Below are 17,031 nucleotides of genomic sequence, written 5' to 3'. Positions count from 1 at the left end.
CTTCTTTGGCATTTCTACACCTTTATAACATTGTACACTCACCATTTCCAGTCAATGCCATACCAAGTATTCCAGCATCTGCACAAGGAAGAAGCAAAATCAATTTTCTTTTCAAATTAGACGTTTTTTCCATAGGACAGAAACAAAACCCCAACACCCTCAAGTTTTGGATTGCATTTACCATGTCGGTACTTTCAAACAGCAGCCACAGAAGCAAACCAGTATGTTTCTCATTTTAATTGCATAAAACCAACACAAATAAAATTTATCAAGCCTGTAAGTATGCAGAGGTGTTTGGGTTTTTTTAATCCTTTTTGTATACTTTTATTTACAAAAGGAAAAATGAGCCTATGGTTTCAAGCCAAATAAAAACGATAAGGCTAAAAGTGGAAGAAGTGGCAGAAGAATGCATGAGTTTTTACTTTTAAAAAAGTATCTGAGAGACAAACAGAAGACACACAGACACAGGGAGAGCTAACGGCCAGAGTGGCTGCTGATGCCCTTGAATTTGGTACAGCGTCTGAAAAACAGCTCTTTCATCCTCCGCTTAATGTGCAATGGAAGAGTCCAAAATAGAGTCGTCCTTCAAACCTCAGACATACTCTGGGGCACTTGAAGCTTAGTAGCCATATTTTTCATTGAGATGAGTCTTGCCATCACCGCTTTGACCTAATGGACAAAGAGGAAGAGTTGCATTATTCCCCCCACTTCATCCAAGATAACTGTGTATCCAAGTATGAAATAGTCTCTAGGTAGCACCAGTCAAGACAAGTACAAAAGGGATAAGAAGTCAGACTGGATATTACAATTCAAATTCTTTTGATTTATACTTATAATTCCTCTTAACCTTACCAACAGCGTCAAGATTACATCATATATTCTTGTTTTGCTTTTGGTTGTTTTTTTGTTGTTGGTTTTTTGTTTTTTTTTTTTTTTAATTATTGTTCTTGTTGTTTTGTTGGATTTTCTTCTTTTCTGGTATCCTCATTACACCAGCTTAGAAGATAAATTGTCTCACCAGCAGGCAGAGACAGAAAACCGAGCTCCCTCTTATGGACACAGCTCGCTTGGCCATCCCAGATCACACACTCGAGTTACTACACTGGGTATTTTGTTCCAGTGGATTAATATGCCAGAGAAGTGCAGTCTTTTCACTGAAGGATGATTCACCAGATTACAGTCCTCTTCAGTGAAATTTATTCTAATTTTTCTTACTCCCTTTGGAGCCTGCCAATATTATAAGATTTTATATATTAACAATGACAGCCTTAAAAAAATGTAGTAATGAACCTACCAAATGAAAGCTAAGCTTTGAACTTAATACAAAAACGTCAATGCATGAAAATTAATTTTCCATTTTAGAGAAACCAAAAATTCATTACACTGCTTAAGAATAGTCTCACTTAGCTAGAAATACTCAGGAACTAAAGTAAAAGATTTCTTCAACTGTAACATATAGTGGATGTGTTCATCGATTATACAGTGCCTTCACCAAAGTGCCACCACAACCTCTCTCCAAAACACATGACCCAAAGTCTGTATTCCAATGATTTTTGCCAATATTTGCAAAGATTTTCAGATTTCACAGTTTTACAAAAACTGAGAACACTAAGATTTCTGGAAGATTTATCCCTAGTGAAAGTTAGAGCTTGTCTTTCGACGAGATCATCGTATCATTATGTGTGGATGGAGTTAGCACTCAGGTGTTACAAAACAGAAAAATGTCCATTGACATGAAGCTACTACAGATATGGTCTGTATTTCACTGCAAGAGTTGCATAGCCGTACAATGAACATAGTGCATAACATGCCAGAAAACATCAGGTTCTGGGTTAAGTACTCCTCAATTACTTTTTTTCTCAAGCAGTTACAAGGACACCCTGACTACTTAGTAGGTCTTGAGTTGTAACACTAAAAATGGTAAGGAAATGGTTCATACCTGGAGGAGGAATCCATATGCAGTAGTCTGGGTCATCATCTGGGTACTGTGAGGAAAAAAAAGGTTGCTGGACCTGCAAAAGGAGAAAAGATTTTTAAGGTGCTGCACCCCTCCATCAATGGTCACAGCAGCTCAATCTCTCATTAATTCAGAGACAAGTATTGAAAGGTGAGGGTTATTTCTACAAGAGTCAGAGATGAAAACAATAGTACAGAGGAAAGAAGAAATATCAAACTCTCAAATAGCTCCACTTTATTCCCAGTAGAGTCACAGAATAACAGAAATGCTAGTGAGCTGGGACCTCTGGAGTTCATCCAGTCCAATCTTTCCCTCCAAACAGAACCACTGCCAACTGCCCACTTCCGGACAGTTTAATCTTATCATCCCGATGTTTGGCAGTATCATTTGACACAGAATTTGTTTATGCAGGGAAAAGCTTTAGAGTGGATTTTCAAGAAGTGCTTTACTGATTTCAATGCACAATCCCACTGAAAACTTAAACCTGAAGTTGACTGTCGACCTGGAGTATATAAAAGTTCATGCTGTTACATAAAGATAACTTAGTTTTTCAAAAGAAAAGAAAACCAAATTTTTTCAGGTCTCACTGGCATCACTGAAATGTTTGAAGCAAACCAAAACAGATCACTTGCAATGCAAATGTTGACACAGTAACATCTTTTTGTCCCTAGATTTTTAAGTTTTGCCACATCAGCATAACTCTCTCAACCATTTTTGTTTTCAACAACTGCATATAGCTATCAAAAAATTCTAGAGTGCAAGACTTAAGAGCTCAAAATGTAGTCAAGTTACTCAGCACTGATTTGCATTACCCTGTAGTATCATGACACAGCCTTAAGTTATGCAGTTGAAGCAATTTTTCATTCCCTAAAAAATCCTTCCTTCCCCAAATTAAACTCTAAAACAGTTATTTTGGAAGACTAATGTTTTCCAAAACATTACAGACTTCAGAGTTGAACAGTTTTTAAATATGGCTTGTGAACAGTCACTTTAAAATTGTTTTTCCAGTTTGACACGACTCAAAGCTATTTCTCAGATATTAAAAGAGGAAAAAAAAAAAGCTGACTTCTGGTTGGTATTTTCCATGCAAGATCTGAGCCCAAAGGCAGAGACAGCATGTGGAAAAAGTGATTTGTGATGGGAGAGAGAATACAGCAAAGCCATCTGGAATTTGGAGAATGTTCAGTGTTAGAGTGAGCTCTGCGCTGATGAGAGGTGCTGACTTGACTGCCTCAGCATGAGAAGCTGCCTTGTTCTCCTGTATTCATAGAAATGGTACAACTTGGGCTTTAACAGCATAAATTTACTCTTGCTTTCTTTATCAACATACTTCATAAGCCAGCAACAAAAGACAATTGTAAAGGCTGTGCCTAGCTAATCCTTGGGTCCTTCACCCAAGTCCCCAAGGACTAACAAGGTGACAGTAAGCACACATAGGTTGCAGGGAGTTAAGTTTCTTTAAATAAGCGATGCAGGGCTAAAATTAGACAGCCACCACAAAGAAATTGTCATAATGGTCAGAACTCATGGTCCACCAAGTACAGTAATCTTCTTTGATGGCAGTCAGCGGAATGGTGGGATGCACTCTAAGGGGAAGAGCCTCACAATAATCATTAGGCTAGGAGCATGCTGTCAGAGAAGTTCCTTTTGAGCTCCTGGAAGGCAACAATTGCCTGCATTCCAAAACGCGCAAGGCTCATATACTTTACATTTTAATATAAAATCTTATGCACAGGAGGAACAGTCTGGTACATTCACACAAATTAAGTAATAATTTGGTTGCAAAAGACAATCTCTAAGACTCATGTCCTTCCACATCTTACAGAGAAGGATGAGGTTAGACCATGGCAATACAGACTAGCTACAACTTCAGTACAGCATGTTCTGTGTCAGCCAGTCCATGCTTCCTAAGTTACTCTCCAAGGAAAGTTTTGCCGTGACATTCCAACACCCAGAGAGCACCCATGTTCTACAACCTTGTGATACAGGAGAAGCAACAATTAGCAGAGGCTAACTGCCAAGTGAAAAGGTGAGAAAAATAAATTTGTGATTTAATTGAAGGCCTCTATCATGCTTGAAATGCTGTGTTTTATCTTTTCATTGGAGACACCAAAATCTGCGTCCAATGGTAGCGTGTGGTTCTACATTTGGGTCTTAGTCAGCAGGAAATCACTACCGACTCCAAGTCATACTCAAATTGTTACTATTTCACTAAAAAAGAGCCTACTAGATAATTTTGTGAAACTCTTTAAGATACAGGAATCAGTTTCATGACTGACCTTGCCCGAGTTATTGATTTTCTTAACTTTCTCAGATGTCTCTTCAGGTTTCTTATACTCTGCCTCAGATGCTGGGAAGAAAAAAGACTTGTATTATGACACATCACAAAGACACATTCAAAAGATAGCTCACTGAAACAAAATTCACACTTCAGACTGCTGGACATCTCCTTGTTTTTCATAGGTTTATTAACTTAAATTTAATACACTGTCAGTCATCTACCTGAATGCAGTTTAGTAAAATTGTCTATTTGGGATTCTGTAACACACTTTAGTTAATGTTTCTTTTTAAAAATATATTATCTACCTGTAATCACTGCAGTGATTGATTTAGAATGAAACAGTAGGAAATGTACAGGACCAACATGGTTTTTTTATAAAAAAACCCAAACAAACACAAACCAACCAAAAAACCCCATTCATACAAAAGAGAAAATAGTATGTTTTGTTTTTCTGCCACTTAAGCCACAAGAGTCTCAATATGTCATGGATTAAGTCTATGGCTGAGATGAGGAGGATGGGACAACATTCTTTAGTCTGAACTATGAAAAAATAGAAAATTCACACAGATCTCCATGTTCAGTACACTGAACAGTCTTCATTTTGAGGATCTGATTTATTTTTTTTTGTGTACATGTAGAGGGGTCATATGGGTCATTAATAGATCATTAGCTAACATTATATAGTATTTATCACTATAAAAGAAAGTTCTGTTTGGTAGTGCTAAGAGCTACTGCAAGAGAAAAAGGAGGGGAAAAAAACATGTTTATGCTCCTAGATTAAAATAGTTTTTCTTCTCATCTCATATGATTATTTTTTTTTAGAACAAAGGATCTCAAAGCAGTTAATGGCTATGAAAAGCAAGGAGAACTGAAACATAGCTGAAGTGACCTGTCTTCACCATGTACTTACCACTTCCTAAGCAAAACACAAACTTTCAATTCTAGATTTCTACAGGCTCTAGATTAGGCTTCCTTCTGCTCAGAGAATTCCGTAAGTCCTTTAGACAGTTTCTAAACCCACATGCTACTGTACAACAGAGTCTAAATTGTACTGCTCACCTTGAGATTTCTCCCGTGAGGGTCCCATCCGAGATTCATTCCTTAGTACCTTTGGCTCAGGCAGAGAATGAACCCCTGTAACAAAAACCAAAACACAAACAGAGCGAGGTGAGCACTCTGCAGTAACCCTGATGAGCACATCCCTCAAAGTACAAGAGGGAACTCTTAGGAAGAGCTTGTCTCCGAAGTCCTCTATTTTGTCCACCAAGTCCATTGCAATACCATATTAAAGAAATACTTGTGATTAGTTAAAACATACTTTTCAAGAGCAACCTGTCCAGCATTAAGACAAAAAGTTATCATTAGATTTCTGGCATGAGGTTTTCAAATACACCAAGCTGATATAGAAAATGAGGTAATGGAGATGAACCACACGGATACTAGAAAATACCTCTCCATTATCACTTCTTACCATTATTTTTCCTCCTTACAAATGGATCTGAAGCTTTACACACATTTGTTTTCTTATTAAGTTACTCTCCCTGCCAACAACACATTGAGTTTCCATATGAAAACAACTACAATCTAATGAAAGCAGGGCTTATCAGAATAGGACCTTTCTTGCGTTCAGGAGATTTCTTTTATTTCAGCAAAAGCATGGAAAACTGACTGCCAGGCAGAATTTCAACCAGAACCATGTGAAACTCAGCTGTTGGCACACAGTCTCTGAACTCATGGCAAAAATCATGGAAAGAAAAGCTGCTGGACAACCTGTGACTCGAATGTTAGGAAACTGACATAGCTCTGAAAAATTCAGCAGTAACAGTCTCAGCTTCGTTACTAGAAAAATCAAAACCAATAGTTTACCATCCTGAAGGGATTCTAGATTCTTGTTATTACAAGGAGAACCATCAGGAGCATTAGTTTCTTTTCCTGTTTCTTCCTCTGTTGTCATTTTCATTTCCAGGTTTGATGCTCTGCTGTTTACTGCATCTACTTCTTGCTCCTCCTCCTCTTCTTCCTCTTCTTCTGGTCCATCATCTTTCATCTTTAACAAGCTTTCAGGGACGTCTGGACGCTTAACAGGCAACTTCTGTGGGAGAAAGATGTGCATCAGTGATAAGATAAATAGAAGTTGATGTCACAGATACTCATTACAGGGGAAAGCATGCATATTACTGTCACAGAGACAGCTGGCAAGGAAACACTCTCAGGGTGAGGGATAGTTAGATCTTAAGGAAGAGTTATTAGTAGAGATGGAAATTAAAACATATGTCCAGTCCATAGACAAGGAGGGCAGCCTTTTCATAAGAGGGACACTGGAAACTGAATCAATCTTGGATACGATCTTAGCTGTAAGATCAAGAAAAATAAGAGACAGCTGAGGACCTGCTGCTGAGCTACAGCCGTGGTTCAGCCATATGTCCCCACACCGCCTCTACTTAATCCACCACGTGCTGACCGCAGCTGTGCTCCTGGAGACTGGCTGTACAAGGGCACAGAACAGCAACTGCTGGCAGCAAACAACATCCAACAGCCACTGTTTGCTGCCCTGCGCACCTTCCACTGCCACAGGCTTGCGCCTCCACGCTGTTGCAGGCATGCGAGAAGACAGTTGCCACCTACAGTCTCCATAGCCGGAGAAGGTGTCTGAGAAATAAACTCAACTCACAGCACTGAGTCCAGCTTACCCCTAGGCTTCCAGTTTTCAGCTTGAATTTGCTCCCCCCTTTCATTGCACCAAAGAGAGGTAGGGTCATCTTTTTAGGCTTGCTCTCTGCTTGCAGACTGTAACTCCCACTCCTAACAAAAATCAGATACAAAGGAAAACAGTTTACGAAGTATCAAACAAGTCCTATATTTACAAATGCAAGAAAAATCTGCAAGTTACAAGTGGATATATAAAAATCCTTAATTTCTCTCTTGCTTGCAGCATTCCAAGGAAGCAGCTGCAGGAGACTACTCCTCCAAGCTAAACATGTATTGTAGGATTCAGACACCTGCCATAGCAGGAAGCAATGAATAAATAAGAAAAAAGAAAATCTGTATCACAGACACTCCCTCAAATTCAATTTGCATGCACACACTTTTATATATATGTATATATAAACACACACTCAGGGGCCAAACTTCAATTTAAGTAAATTAATTAATTAAACCTCTAATCAAGCTGACACTAGCAAATGATGAACCCAGCACACACCCTCTTGAATGAACGAGCCACTACACTTGACTTCCAGGTACATTTCACAGGGTGTAAGTGGCTTTCATGTATATAGTACCTGCAAAATTCTTCAGTTCCTGTTGGATGCAGGTCGGAGAAAAAAAATAACGAAAAAAGCAAGACACTCTACTTTGAATGCCTTCCCCCTCTCATCCTCCCAGTGTGGGCTTACACCACAACACTGGAGTAAGTGGAGTATCTGCCTCAACCATAGATGCTGCATCAGCCAAAAGGCTCAGCAGCTCTTTAAAAAGATGAGCCAGATAGTCCAGAAAGCTGTCCTGCTTTTGGAAAGCCATCTATTGACTTTGCTTGCACAACTGTCCATGGATAACAACAATGGTGAAACTAACTACTTTATGCTTTAGCCAAGACTTACTGGGGCTTCAGCTCAGGGAGTTCTGCCGGCTTGACAAGCTTTATTAATCCTTTCAGCCTTTGTTGCTCTTTCTTTAGTTCAAATGACCGCAAGTGAAGCTTCTTTCGTGCCACACTGTCCAAGGTGCATCCTGATTTTATTTCAGTCATGAATTCATCCAAGGAATCTTGAGCTGCTGGCTGGGACTGGACTAGGCAAGGTAAAGGGAAGATACATATTGTTACAGGTGAGAAGATGAGAGCTATACTCATCAAATCCTACCTTTAGAGAATGAGGTATGTAGAAACAGCTACCCCCTATGCAAGTTTATGTTGAATGGTGAAATAATGGAGGTTGTTAGCCCTGGAAAGATGAAAGCATTTCTCCTAACAAAAGCCTGACAGCAAACTTTAATCCACTTATATAACAAAGCCTCTCTTAAAACTGAACGTTTCTTTATGTCTAAGTGTCTCTGTTCACCTCACTTCAAGATCTGCTGTCCCTAAAAAAGTGGCTTACAGGTTCTTTTTGTAGTCACAGGCTAAAATAAACACACCTACAAAGAATCCCACACCACTGCAAGGGGAATCCCATTGTGGCTTTCCTGGAATGTTTATGTAAAACATTTGCAAAGCTCAAAATGAATCAACACATAATACTGCCTCCTACCCCAGGACAACTGAGTGCATCCAAGAACAGTTTCACATGTTAGGCCAATCACACAAAATTTACCTTTGTTTTGAATGGATTTTCTAACAAGGTAACAACTGCTCTTTACTTGAAAAGAGTAACAACAGTCTTTCTATACTTGAAAATTTTATTTCAAATATTAATAATTCTATGCATATTTGACTGATTAAAATAAAACTCAGGAGGAAAAATTAAGGCTCTAATGACCAAGAAAAATAAACACAGAATTATAACATATGGATTTCAAATAACTAAACAAAAAAACCCAGAAAACTCCTTTCTTGGGCTTGAGCAATGCTTCAGAAGTTTTTACATAGTGTTCAAAAATAACTTGGAGGCAAACGGGAAAATAATTGTTAGAATTTTAACAAGCCTTTCGACAGGCAGTCTTCTGCCTTTTAATATTATTATATGAGAAGTGGCAAACCCTACATTTATTTGCTGCATTATAAACATTTGCACAATGTACATATGCGCAAGCATAATTATGTGGCCAAGGAGCTATTTTCAGTTCAGCTCGAGCTAATGAAGTAGCACTTAAAATTTTAAATGTGTTCCAAGTAAAATGTTTATTGTACATAAACAAAATACTGTATTAGTTATGTATACATAAATGTATACGTACAAATAACAAAGTATTAACTCAGGTTTACATGACTTAAATATTGAAGTCTGATAAGACTCATGTTTACAAGTGGACTCAATTGAAAAGGGTATTTCTGATCTAAAACAAAATACAGTTTACAATTTGCAAATACATGAAAGCCACCACAGTAACTGTTCAAAGGTATGCAGAATTAAGAGGCTTCAAAAGGTAACAGTTGTAGCATCTCCCTCCACGCAAACATGATGACAAAATATGTCACAAAAGACATTCAGATAGAAATACTCTTTTTTTTCGTCACCAGTATTTATATGAACCAAGACAAAACACATCAATGAAAAACTACTGTTAACAAAATGGTTAATAACTCTGAAACACTCCGCAGGCAGGAGCTGAGCTGAAAGATCATTTAATTTAAACATCGCATTTCAAAGATACAGTTCAGTGTCTGGTCAGGTAATTCAGAACAATTAAAGGTACAGTTCCACAGCTCACTTCTTTAGCTGTGCAACAGTGTCAGCGCTTCAGTCAGTGAGTGATCTTCAGTAAGTCAGATCACCCCTCCTTGCAAACACAATTCTCTGCTGGATTCCACCAGCAGTGCCTACGATCGGGTAGTTCAGCTTACAGGGTTACTGTTAGCATTTGTTACCTGCTGCAGCAGTTTTCCACACTATTGAAGTAATATTTGACATTGCCAGGAGGTAAATCAATCATGGCTATTATACTTTACGTTCCAGTGAAAAAAGGCTATAGCGCTATTTACTGCACCATCAACTTATTGATAATTTTCTTCTGAACAGGCAACCAAAGATGAGACTGAAGAGCTCTATGTATCTGATTTTCATTCAGCTGCACCAACGAGAGAAAGACACCAAGTCAGTCCCTCGGTAATTAGTCCTGAAGAACGCCAGAGAACAATTTGTGAACTTCTACTGCAATTTTTAGACAACCACTTAATTTCTCCAAGTGCTTGGTAAGAGGTGTTGCAATTTGGCTTGTCATTCACTCAGTCTCTCTACACCCTTGCTCTTAGGCTACAAATAATCATTTAGAGCAAGCAAAAGTGTGTTAAGGTTTCACAATGTACGTAATGCAGCAGCCCTACCAGACTGCTCATGACAGTGTAAAAAATCATGCATGATCAGTACACATGCTCATGGCTTACACTTATGTTCAACATCTGTGATTAACCTGAAGCATCCAAATAAGAGAAACCACAAGTATCCAGAAAACGCACACAAAGTAACTGATGATGCAGTATTTGCTATGTTCAGTTGTGGCCTAGTTCTCAGAAATTCCCACGCGATACTGAACTACTCCATATTGCAGTACGTGCTGAGACTGCCATTTTTCCAAGGCTCTAAACTAGCTGTGTAACCAGTTAAAATTTACCAAACCATCACAACGTGTATCAAATCATATGATGTTAGAAGTCTATAAATGAACTGATTCTTCCTGCTCCCGGCCTCTACTACATGATTTAACAATCTTGTTGAGAAAACTGTCAACAGAAACAAAAGGCATCGTAACATATAAAAGCTTGGAATTGTATGTCTCTGACAATATAAAGCGTTAGCTCCTCTTGCTAGTCAGTCGTTAACTACTTATCAGAACAGTCACGCTGAAAACCAGTCCTTCAAACACACTGGACCGACCCATCAGAACGCTCAGTGAAACAGTACTGCTTTCTGAATAGCGATCTGGCATAATCAATCGCCAACAAAAATTTGATACAAATGAGTCTTGGTGTGGAGCTGAATTACTAGAAACAGACATATCCGTACGATGCACAAAAGACAGCCCAGCCCAGACTGCTGATAGGCTGCTTGGAGAGAAACTCTTCGGACAAACTGATGTTGCAGCCTTCATTAATGCCAACTCTGTCAAAAAGGTTTGTGTATGAAAAACCAGCATAAACACATTTCCTTTATGCCTGCCTTTTATTCCACAAGACATCATCAGTAACAAAGCAAAATGCAGCTGTTTGTATAGTATGCTTTCAAATCGAACTCACTACCAGATACAACCACCACTACAGAAAGGCTCTGCCTTCACAGACAAAGGCATAATCCTAGAACCCGAATGGCACCCTTATAAGCTAGCATGTTTGCTGAACATACAGGTTCAGTGTCAACTGCTTTGGGTCCACATTTCTTTTCCCACCTTTCCTTTTTAAGGTGCATTTGCTATGACAGAGGTGGAATAAAAAATACTGTCTTTTCTGTCAGCCGCTTGCTCTTCTCTTATAAATGGTTTTGGAGGGAATGGAAAAAAAAAGTGTTCCTCAAACCAGGTCAGTTTCACTAACATGGGCAGATAAACAAATAATGCTCACCTTCTTAAGCTCCAGGAGCTTGTACACTCACCTTCTTACCTTAACTTAGATGTTGCTTTCTGCATTCATTAGCAGAAAAAGCCGCATTCATTAGCAAGTGACTATACACACAGAGTACATAAACTATTGGATGATGAAGAGTGTAAGAACCCTTTCCAGCTGACTCAGTGACCTGCACATCTTCCTACCCCTTTGTGGAAATGGGCACTAAGAAAAAAAGTACTTAAGACAGAAATCTGTAAGATACATTTCCATCTCTGTTTTCTTTATGGAAAGCACTGCAATCAAACTTCATGCCTTACCTTTTCCTGAAGCTTTTAGCTTCTCCGTTATCTCAGAAAGCTCACTTTCAGCTTCATTTAGCTTTGTGACCTACAAAAGAACAACGCGTTTAGCAGACCTTTTAATCTTCTTAAAACGCCCTTTTAAAAGCTACTCAAATATCCTACCAAATTACCTCCATTTTTCTACTTCTGATCTTTGGCCAGGAGTGTCTGAGCTGAAAAAATTATAGTCTAGATTGTTCCTAAAGAACTTATCAATCCTTTCACATACTGTTCAAATAACTTTATTTCTGAAACACAAAAATATGTATAATGCTCCTGCAGTAATGTTATACCACCACCATGATCCTCCGACCCTCCCTATCCCTGCTCCCCCACACTCTGTTGTCTGTGTAGGACTTTTAGTTGTCATATGCCTGTCAGTCCAGGCTGCTTACTCCTTGAAATAGAATGAGATTTTTCTTTGGAATGTGCCCTCTGCACTTGAAGGCTTTCAATTATTTTCTGATGCTTTGAAACTACTTTAAAAGTATCCTGCTCTGGCGTCTCATTTACTGACTGCCATGATTCACCAAGCAGAAGGCAATACTAGACAGGCAGAAGCAAGGTAGCAGGCTTCTGCTAGAATAAAGCAAGCAGTATTTCCAGTTATTTATAGATATCATTCCCAAATCAAAACCCCATTATTTTATTCTAAGTTGGCCAATTGAGAGCTAAAGATCTGCATGATATCAGAGTTGAAGCTAACAGAGAAAGATCAGGAAATATTTTTGATTTTCCTTCTTAGTAATAATACACACAAGAGAATAAGTCTGGCATGTCATAATAATTCTTCTTACCAGGGAGTCGTAAGTCTCTGGCTTTTCTTCTATTTTACCAGCTTTTTTCATTCTGTTCAGTCGTTTCTTTTCTACAGCACCAGTTCGATCAAGGAAGGTGTCATCGTCACTGTCATAAAAATCCTCATCTTCCCAGTTCTTTGATTTCCTTTTTCGGGATACTAGGAAAGGTAAGGAAAAATGCAAGAAACGAAATTATTTGTATGCCACTGAGCAATAAAACAAATTCAAGATAATCTCAAATCCCTAGTTCAGGGCTATTAGAACGATCACAACGTTTGACTAATTATTCACCTGCTTCTTGCCTCAGTACTCCACGAGCGTCAAGTAGCCTGCAAGCTTCCAGTGCACACTGTATCATTGCTTCCTTCTTCTTTCCTGAATGGAGAATCTCTGCCACCAGCTGCTTCCCTGATGCATCATCCACAGGCAACCTGTTCAGTTTGAAGGATCAAAGAACAGCCCAGATATAAACAGCTGTTCAGGGACTCTACTCAGATATTTCTTTTATCACATCGGCACTGTTCTTCCCATTTCATTTGTCATTTTTTGCAGGTTAAATATTTTCACTTTTAATTTCATACAGTACTAATCAAAACACAAGCATGGATTTCCTAGAGCATGCAAGTAAATTTTTATTTCACTAGACCAAACAATAATGCTTCCTATACTCATTCCATCAGGAATACAAGAAGTTAAAGCATCAATCCCTGAATCATTTTAAGCACCAGTATCTTGCATCCGCAGAACACTAGTAACAAATACTTTCCATGCTGAAGCAAAGGTTTCTTATGAAGCATAATCATTGCAGTGTTGTACCTACCCATTTGAGACCTATCCTGTTGACTTAATTTCCACCTCGCCTTCTTGTCTTGTAAAAGAAGGTTAGTGGCCTCTTGCAGAAACCCATCAAAAAATGCCTCATACCATAAAAGAACTGAAATTGAATACACAGTAGAATTTTTTTCTCTCCTCTCTCCCATTAAGAACTGAAAGATAGTTTCCTACTTTCTTCTCTCTTATTCCAACTTCACATATTTCTCAAAGTAAGGAAAACTGAAAGAACCTAGACCCTTGCTTTCCCGATTTTCATCTCCGTAAACCAAATACTGCCAGATGAGAAAGAAGCGCAGACACTAGGTGCTGATCCTTCAACTCCTGTTTCAGTATGTGGGCTTAGGTCTGATTTCAGCTAGCCTCCTTGCCAAGTGTGATAAAACACATAATTCCTTCAGCTTTTGTTTGTGAATTCAATGAAGCCAGTTTCTATGTACAAAAGTAAATGGAGATATACATACTTGATCCTGCATAGCCAGCTATTGTGCCCACGATCATCATATTCATATTCTAACTCTTCTCCTAAAGAGGAAAAGAAAGTTGATGCAGTAACCAAAAATGAAATAAGCAGGAACAATCTTCACAGCAGAGAAGAATGTCATGGTTAAGCAAAAAGAGATAAAATGTGCTTGTTACATATCAAAGGCCTAAATTTGCCATTTTTTCTTTTTTTGTAGTTCAAAACACAAACAATCTTGCCTCTGTATGTATTAAAGCAAATGACATTGAAATAACAACAGTTTACAACCTGGATTCACAGATATTGTTTATCTTGAAAACAAATTTTTCACTTTAGTACATAAGTGAGTCATCTTTAAGTTTCACTAGCAACCATCAAAAGTTACGTCCTCAATCCGGTCCCTGGTATGTACACACACACACCCACCCACACACCCACCCACCCCCTCTGCCGGGGTCTGGGGGGGAAACCAAGCAGCCGCAGATGACTGCCTGCCACTTCATCCGCGCACCGGCCCCTGATTAAAAAGTTTGAGGACCCCTGCTCCAAAGGAATACAAGGTGTCCTCTGCAACTCCTAGTTCAGGAATATAACTAAATCTCAGATACACAATGGTGAGTTAAGTTAAAAACCCACCAAACAAAACCCAGTCACTCCCCTCCCCATCCCAAACTTGACCAAACAAGAAACCTTACTCGCAAGGTAACAGAAAAGAGTTAGCTCCCACACCTTAATTCCCAAAGAAAAGCATGAGCACAAATGTCAATTTCAGTAAATAAAAAATTTCTATTAAAAATAAAAAGAAAAAAAGTACCTTCTCTGTCAAAAAAGCCTTGTAAGGCCTTCCTAGGATCTTTCATATAGAAGGCATCTTGTACATCCTGAAAATCAATAGCAATAGGGTTTTCTTCAACCTCATCCTCCTCAGCATCCTCCCCTAGAAGACGACATACAAAGAAAAAATGGTGAAATATTAGAAAGGCAACACCAGTATATCTTAACTTTCATTAGTTTGAAAGAAGTAGCAGCTCTATCATCCTAAAATTATTTCCCTTAACTTGAATATTATTTCTGCACCCAATAAAAAAAAAAAACTTGCTTCTTTTTTGCTATTATTCCATTTTAAGATACAGTTTTGCCAATGAACTTCACTGCAGTTTCCACTCTTTCAAGGGTTTATGTGCTTACACATTTCCATTCAAAAAATCAACTTGTTTTCTACTGAAAAGCTCATTAATTACAATTTATGTAGCTTAAGATCTGGACTTCCTGCTTAAATTTAAAGACAGTTATACCGCATAAAAGTCTCGAGCAATTAAATTTCACCTCTGGGGCAAAAGCGTGGACATCTAAACTCTAGTTTCATGGCCTTTTATAGGCATAGGCAAACCATTCTCCCACTTAAAAGGAGCTCTAGCACACTCCTCACCAGATAGAAGCCTGCCTTGTTACAGCACCTTTTTTTTTTTTTTAAAGAAAAAAAGATTAATTTGTACTTTAAATTTGTACTTGAGAACTTCCACTGGATTGGACACTTGGCAGCCACCTAGAAATTCAACCCTAGTGTTCACTGAAAACTGGCTTAGAGACCTTCCAAGGCGTATCAGCTGATGTGTACATCATCACTTACCCATTCCCCACGAGCAGCTCATATCACTGTTCTGACTCCTCTCAGTTCTCTCTTCTTTTTCCTCTTCCTCATCAGAGTCCTCTCCCAACATTGTCTTTTCTAATTTTGCTTGCTGCTGCTTACGCAGCGCCTTCAGTTCAGTCACAGTTAGTTCCGACTCAGACTCCTGGTCCTCTTTGGGTCCCTACATCAGAAACACTAACTTAGCAGAAGTGGTTTTTTTTTTTTAAAAAAAAAAAGAAACAAGTATTTTCATCCCACATGCAGATAACATACAGTAACATAAACAATTCATTACAGTGCTTGTTAAAAGCGGAATTATTAGTCCATTTGTTATGGCTTGCTTTCCCAAATACATTAATTTTAATGCCCTTTCCAAAGGGGAAAGGAAGAAAGGATTGTGTACTTGTAGTCAGACCAACCTCCAATATAACTGTATTTTAAAGGCAGGAGGCAAAGGTTCCCATTAGTGCCATGTGGGAGACTCCGAGGAACGAGCAGCTTCCGAAAAGCACGCGTGGGGCACGCCAAGTGCTCTTTAAGTTCCTAGTAACCAACGTTGCCCTTGTTCTCAACGAACCGTTCGCACACGGCGCTCTGTTGCAGCGCGATGCCTTCGGCACTCACCGCACCCCTGCCGCTGCCGAACCCCCAAACCCACCAACGCCCCCGGCGGCGCTGGGCCGCCCCCGCAGCACGGCGCCTCGGAGGGGCCTTCGCCCCGGGCCCACGGGGGATGCGGCTGGGGCCGCCGGGTAAATCCCTGAGCCTGGTCCCGGGAAGCCTTTACCACAGCCCCGCCGGGGCCGACCCACCTGCAGGAGGAAGAGGCGGGAGCTGCCGCCGAAGCGGAGCCCGTGGCCCACCCGCACCCGGCAGTAGGTGCGCGGCGGCACCCGCGCCTTGTTGAGGAAGGTGCCGTGGGTACTGCCCAGGTCGTACACGTAGAAGCCGGCGGCATCGGCGCCGTTGGGGCCGTCGGGGGCGCAGCCGGCGCCGCGGTACTGCAGCACGGCGTGGTGCCGCGACACCGAGGGGTGCTCCAGGGCCAGGGCGCAGCCGGGCAGCCGCCCCACCAGGAACCAGCTGCCGCCCTCCAGCCGCACCGAGCCCAGCGCCACGCCGCCCTTCAGCACCTCCAGCCCGTAGCCGGCGTCGGCCGGCGGGCGGCTGCCCCACGGCGGCTCCTCGTAGCGCGGCGCCGCCGGCGCGGCTGCAGGGCGGGCGGGCGGCGGGCTGGGCCCCGGCTCGCCGCCCTCGGCGGTGCGGGGCGCGGTGGGCAGCGGGCGGCTCGGGCGCTTGAACGCGGCAGGCTCAGTGGCAGCCTCCGTCTCCATGGCCTCCGCCATCTTCCAGGGTCCGCTGCTAAATAGAGTCCTCCGGGGACGAGCGCCGTTGCAGCTGCAGTACCGAGGGTAGGGCGCAGCTGGAGCGTATCGCGCCGCGGCCCAAGGGAGCGCTGGGGGCGAGGCAGGGAGGCGGCAGTAGCGGCGAAGAGGTATTACCCGTGGGGGACGCTCCTCCCGGCAC

At 40.8% G+C, this 17,031-nt stretch overlaps 1 protein-coding gene across 1 annotated transcript; it reads right to left on the bottom strand.

The window, feature by feature from the left end:
• Window positions 1–222: 222 nt before the first annotated feature.
• SLC4A1AP (solute carrier family 4 member 1 adaptor protein) lies at window positions 223–16,974 on the bottom strand. The gene is made up of 14 exons (XM_014277583.3): window positions 16,317–16,974; window positions 15,502–15,685; window positions 14,686–14,808; window positions 13,873–13,933; window positions 12,869–13,008; window positions 12,575–12,735; window positions 11,754–11,823; window positions 7,841–8,030; window positions 6,929–7,040; window positions 6,105–6,330; window positions 5,298–5,372; window positions 4,237–4,307; window positions 1,940–2,012; window positions 223–669 (listed from the first exon to the last, which is right to left on the bottom strand). Exons 1-14 carry the CDS (start codon window positions 16,848–16,850, stop codon window positions 620–622), a joined length of 2,070 nt encoding a protein of 689 aa, XP_014133058.3. The 5' UTR covers window positions 16,851–16,974; the 3' UTR covers window positions 223–619.
• Between the last annotated feature and the right edge of the window lie 57 nt (window positions 16,975–17,031).

This window comes from Falco cherrug, chromosome 13 (assembly GCF_023634085.1).
Source record: "Falco cherrug isolate bFalChe1 chromosome 13, bFalChe1.pri, whole genome shotgun sequence".
Taxonomy (NCBI): Eukaryota; Metazoa; Chordata; class Aves; order Falconiformes; family Falconidae; genus Falco; species Falco cherrug.
Note: the sequence above shows the minus strand (reverse complement) of the source record. Positions and strands in the feature narration are given on the sequence as shown.

Coding starts and splice junctions, on each gene's coding strand:
- SLC4A1AP (XM_014277583.3), bottom strand. CDS start 16,850: ATGGCGGAGGCCATGGAGACGGAGGCTGCCACTGAGCCTGCCGCGTTC. Junction 14,809..15,501: donor GAGCTGCTCGTGGGGAATGG/GTAAGTGATGAT, acceptor GTCGTCTTCTAG/GGGAGGATGCTGAGGAGGAT. Junction 13,934..14,685: donor AGGCTTTTTTGACAGAGAAG/GTACTTTTTTTC, acceptor TTTCCTCTTTAG/GAGAAGAGTTAGAATATGAA.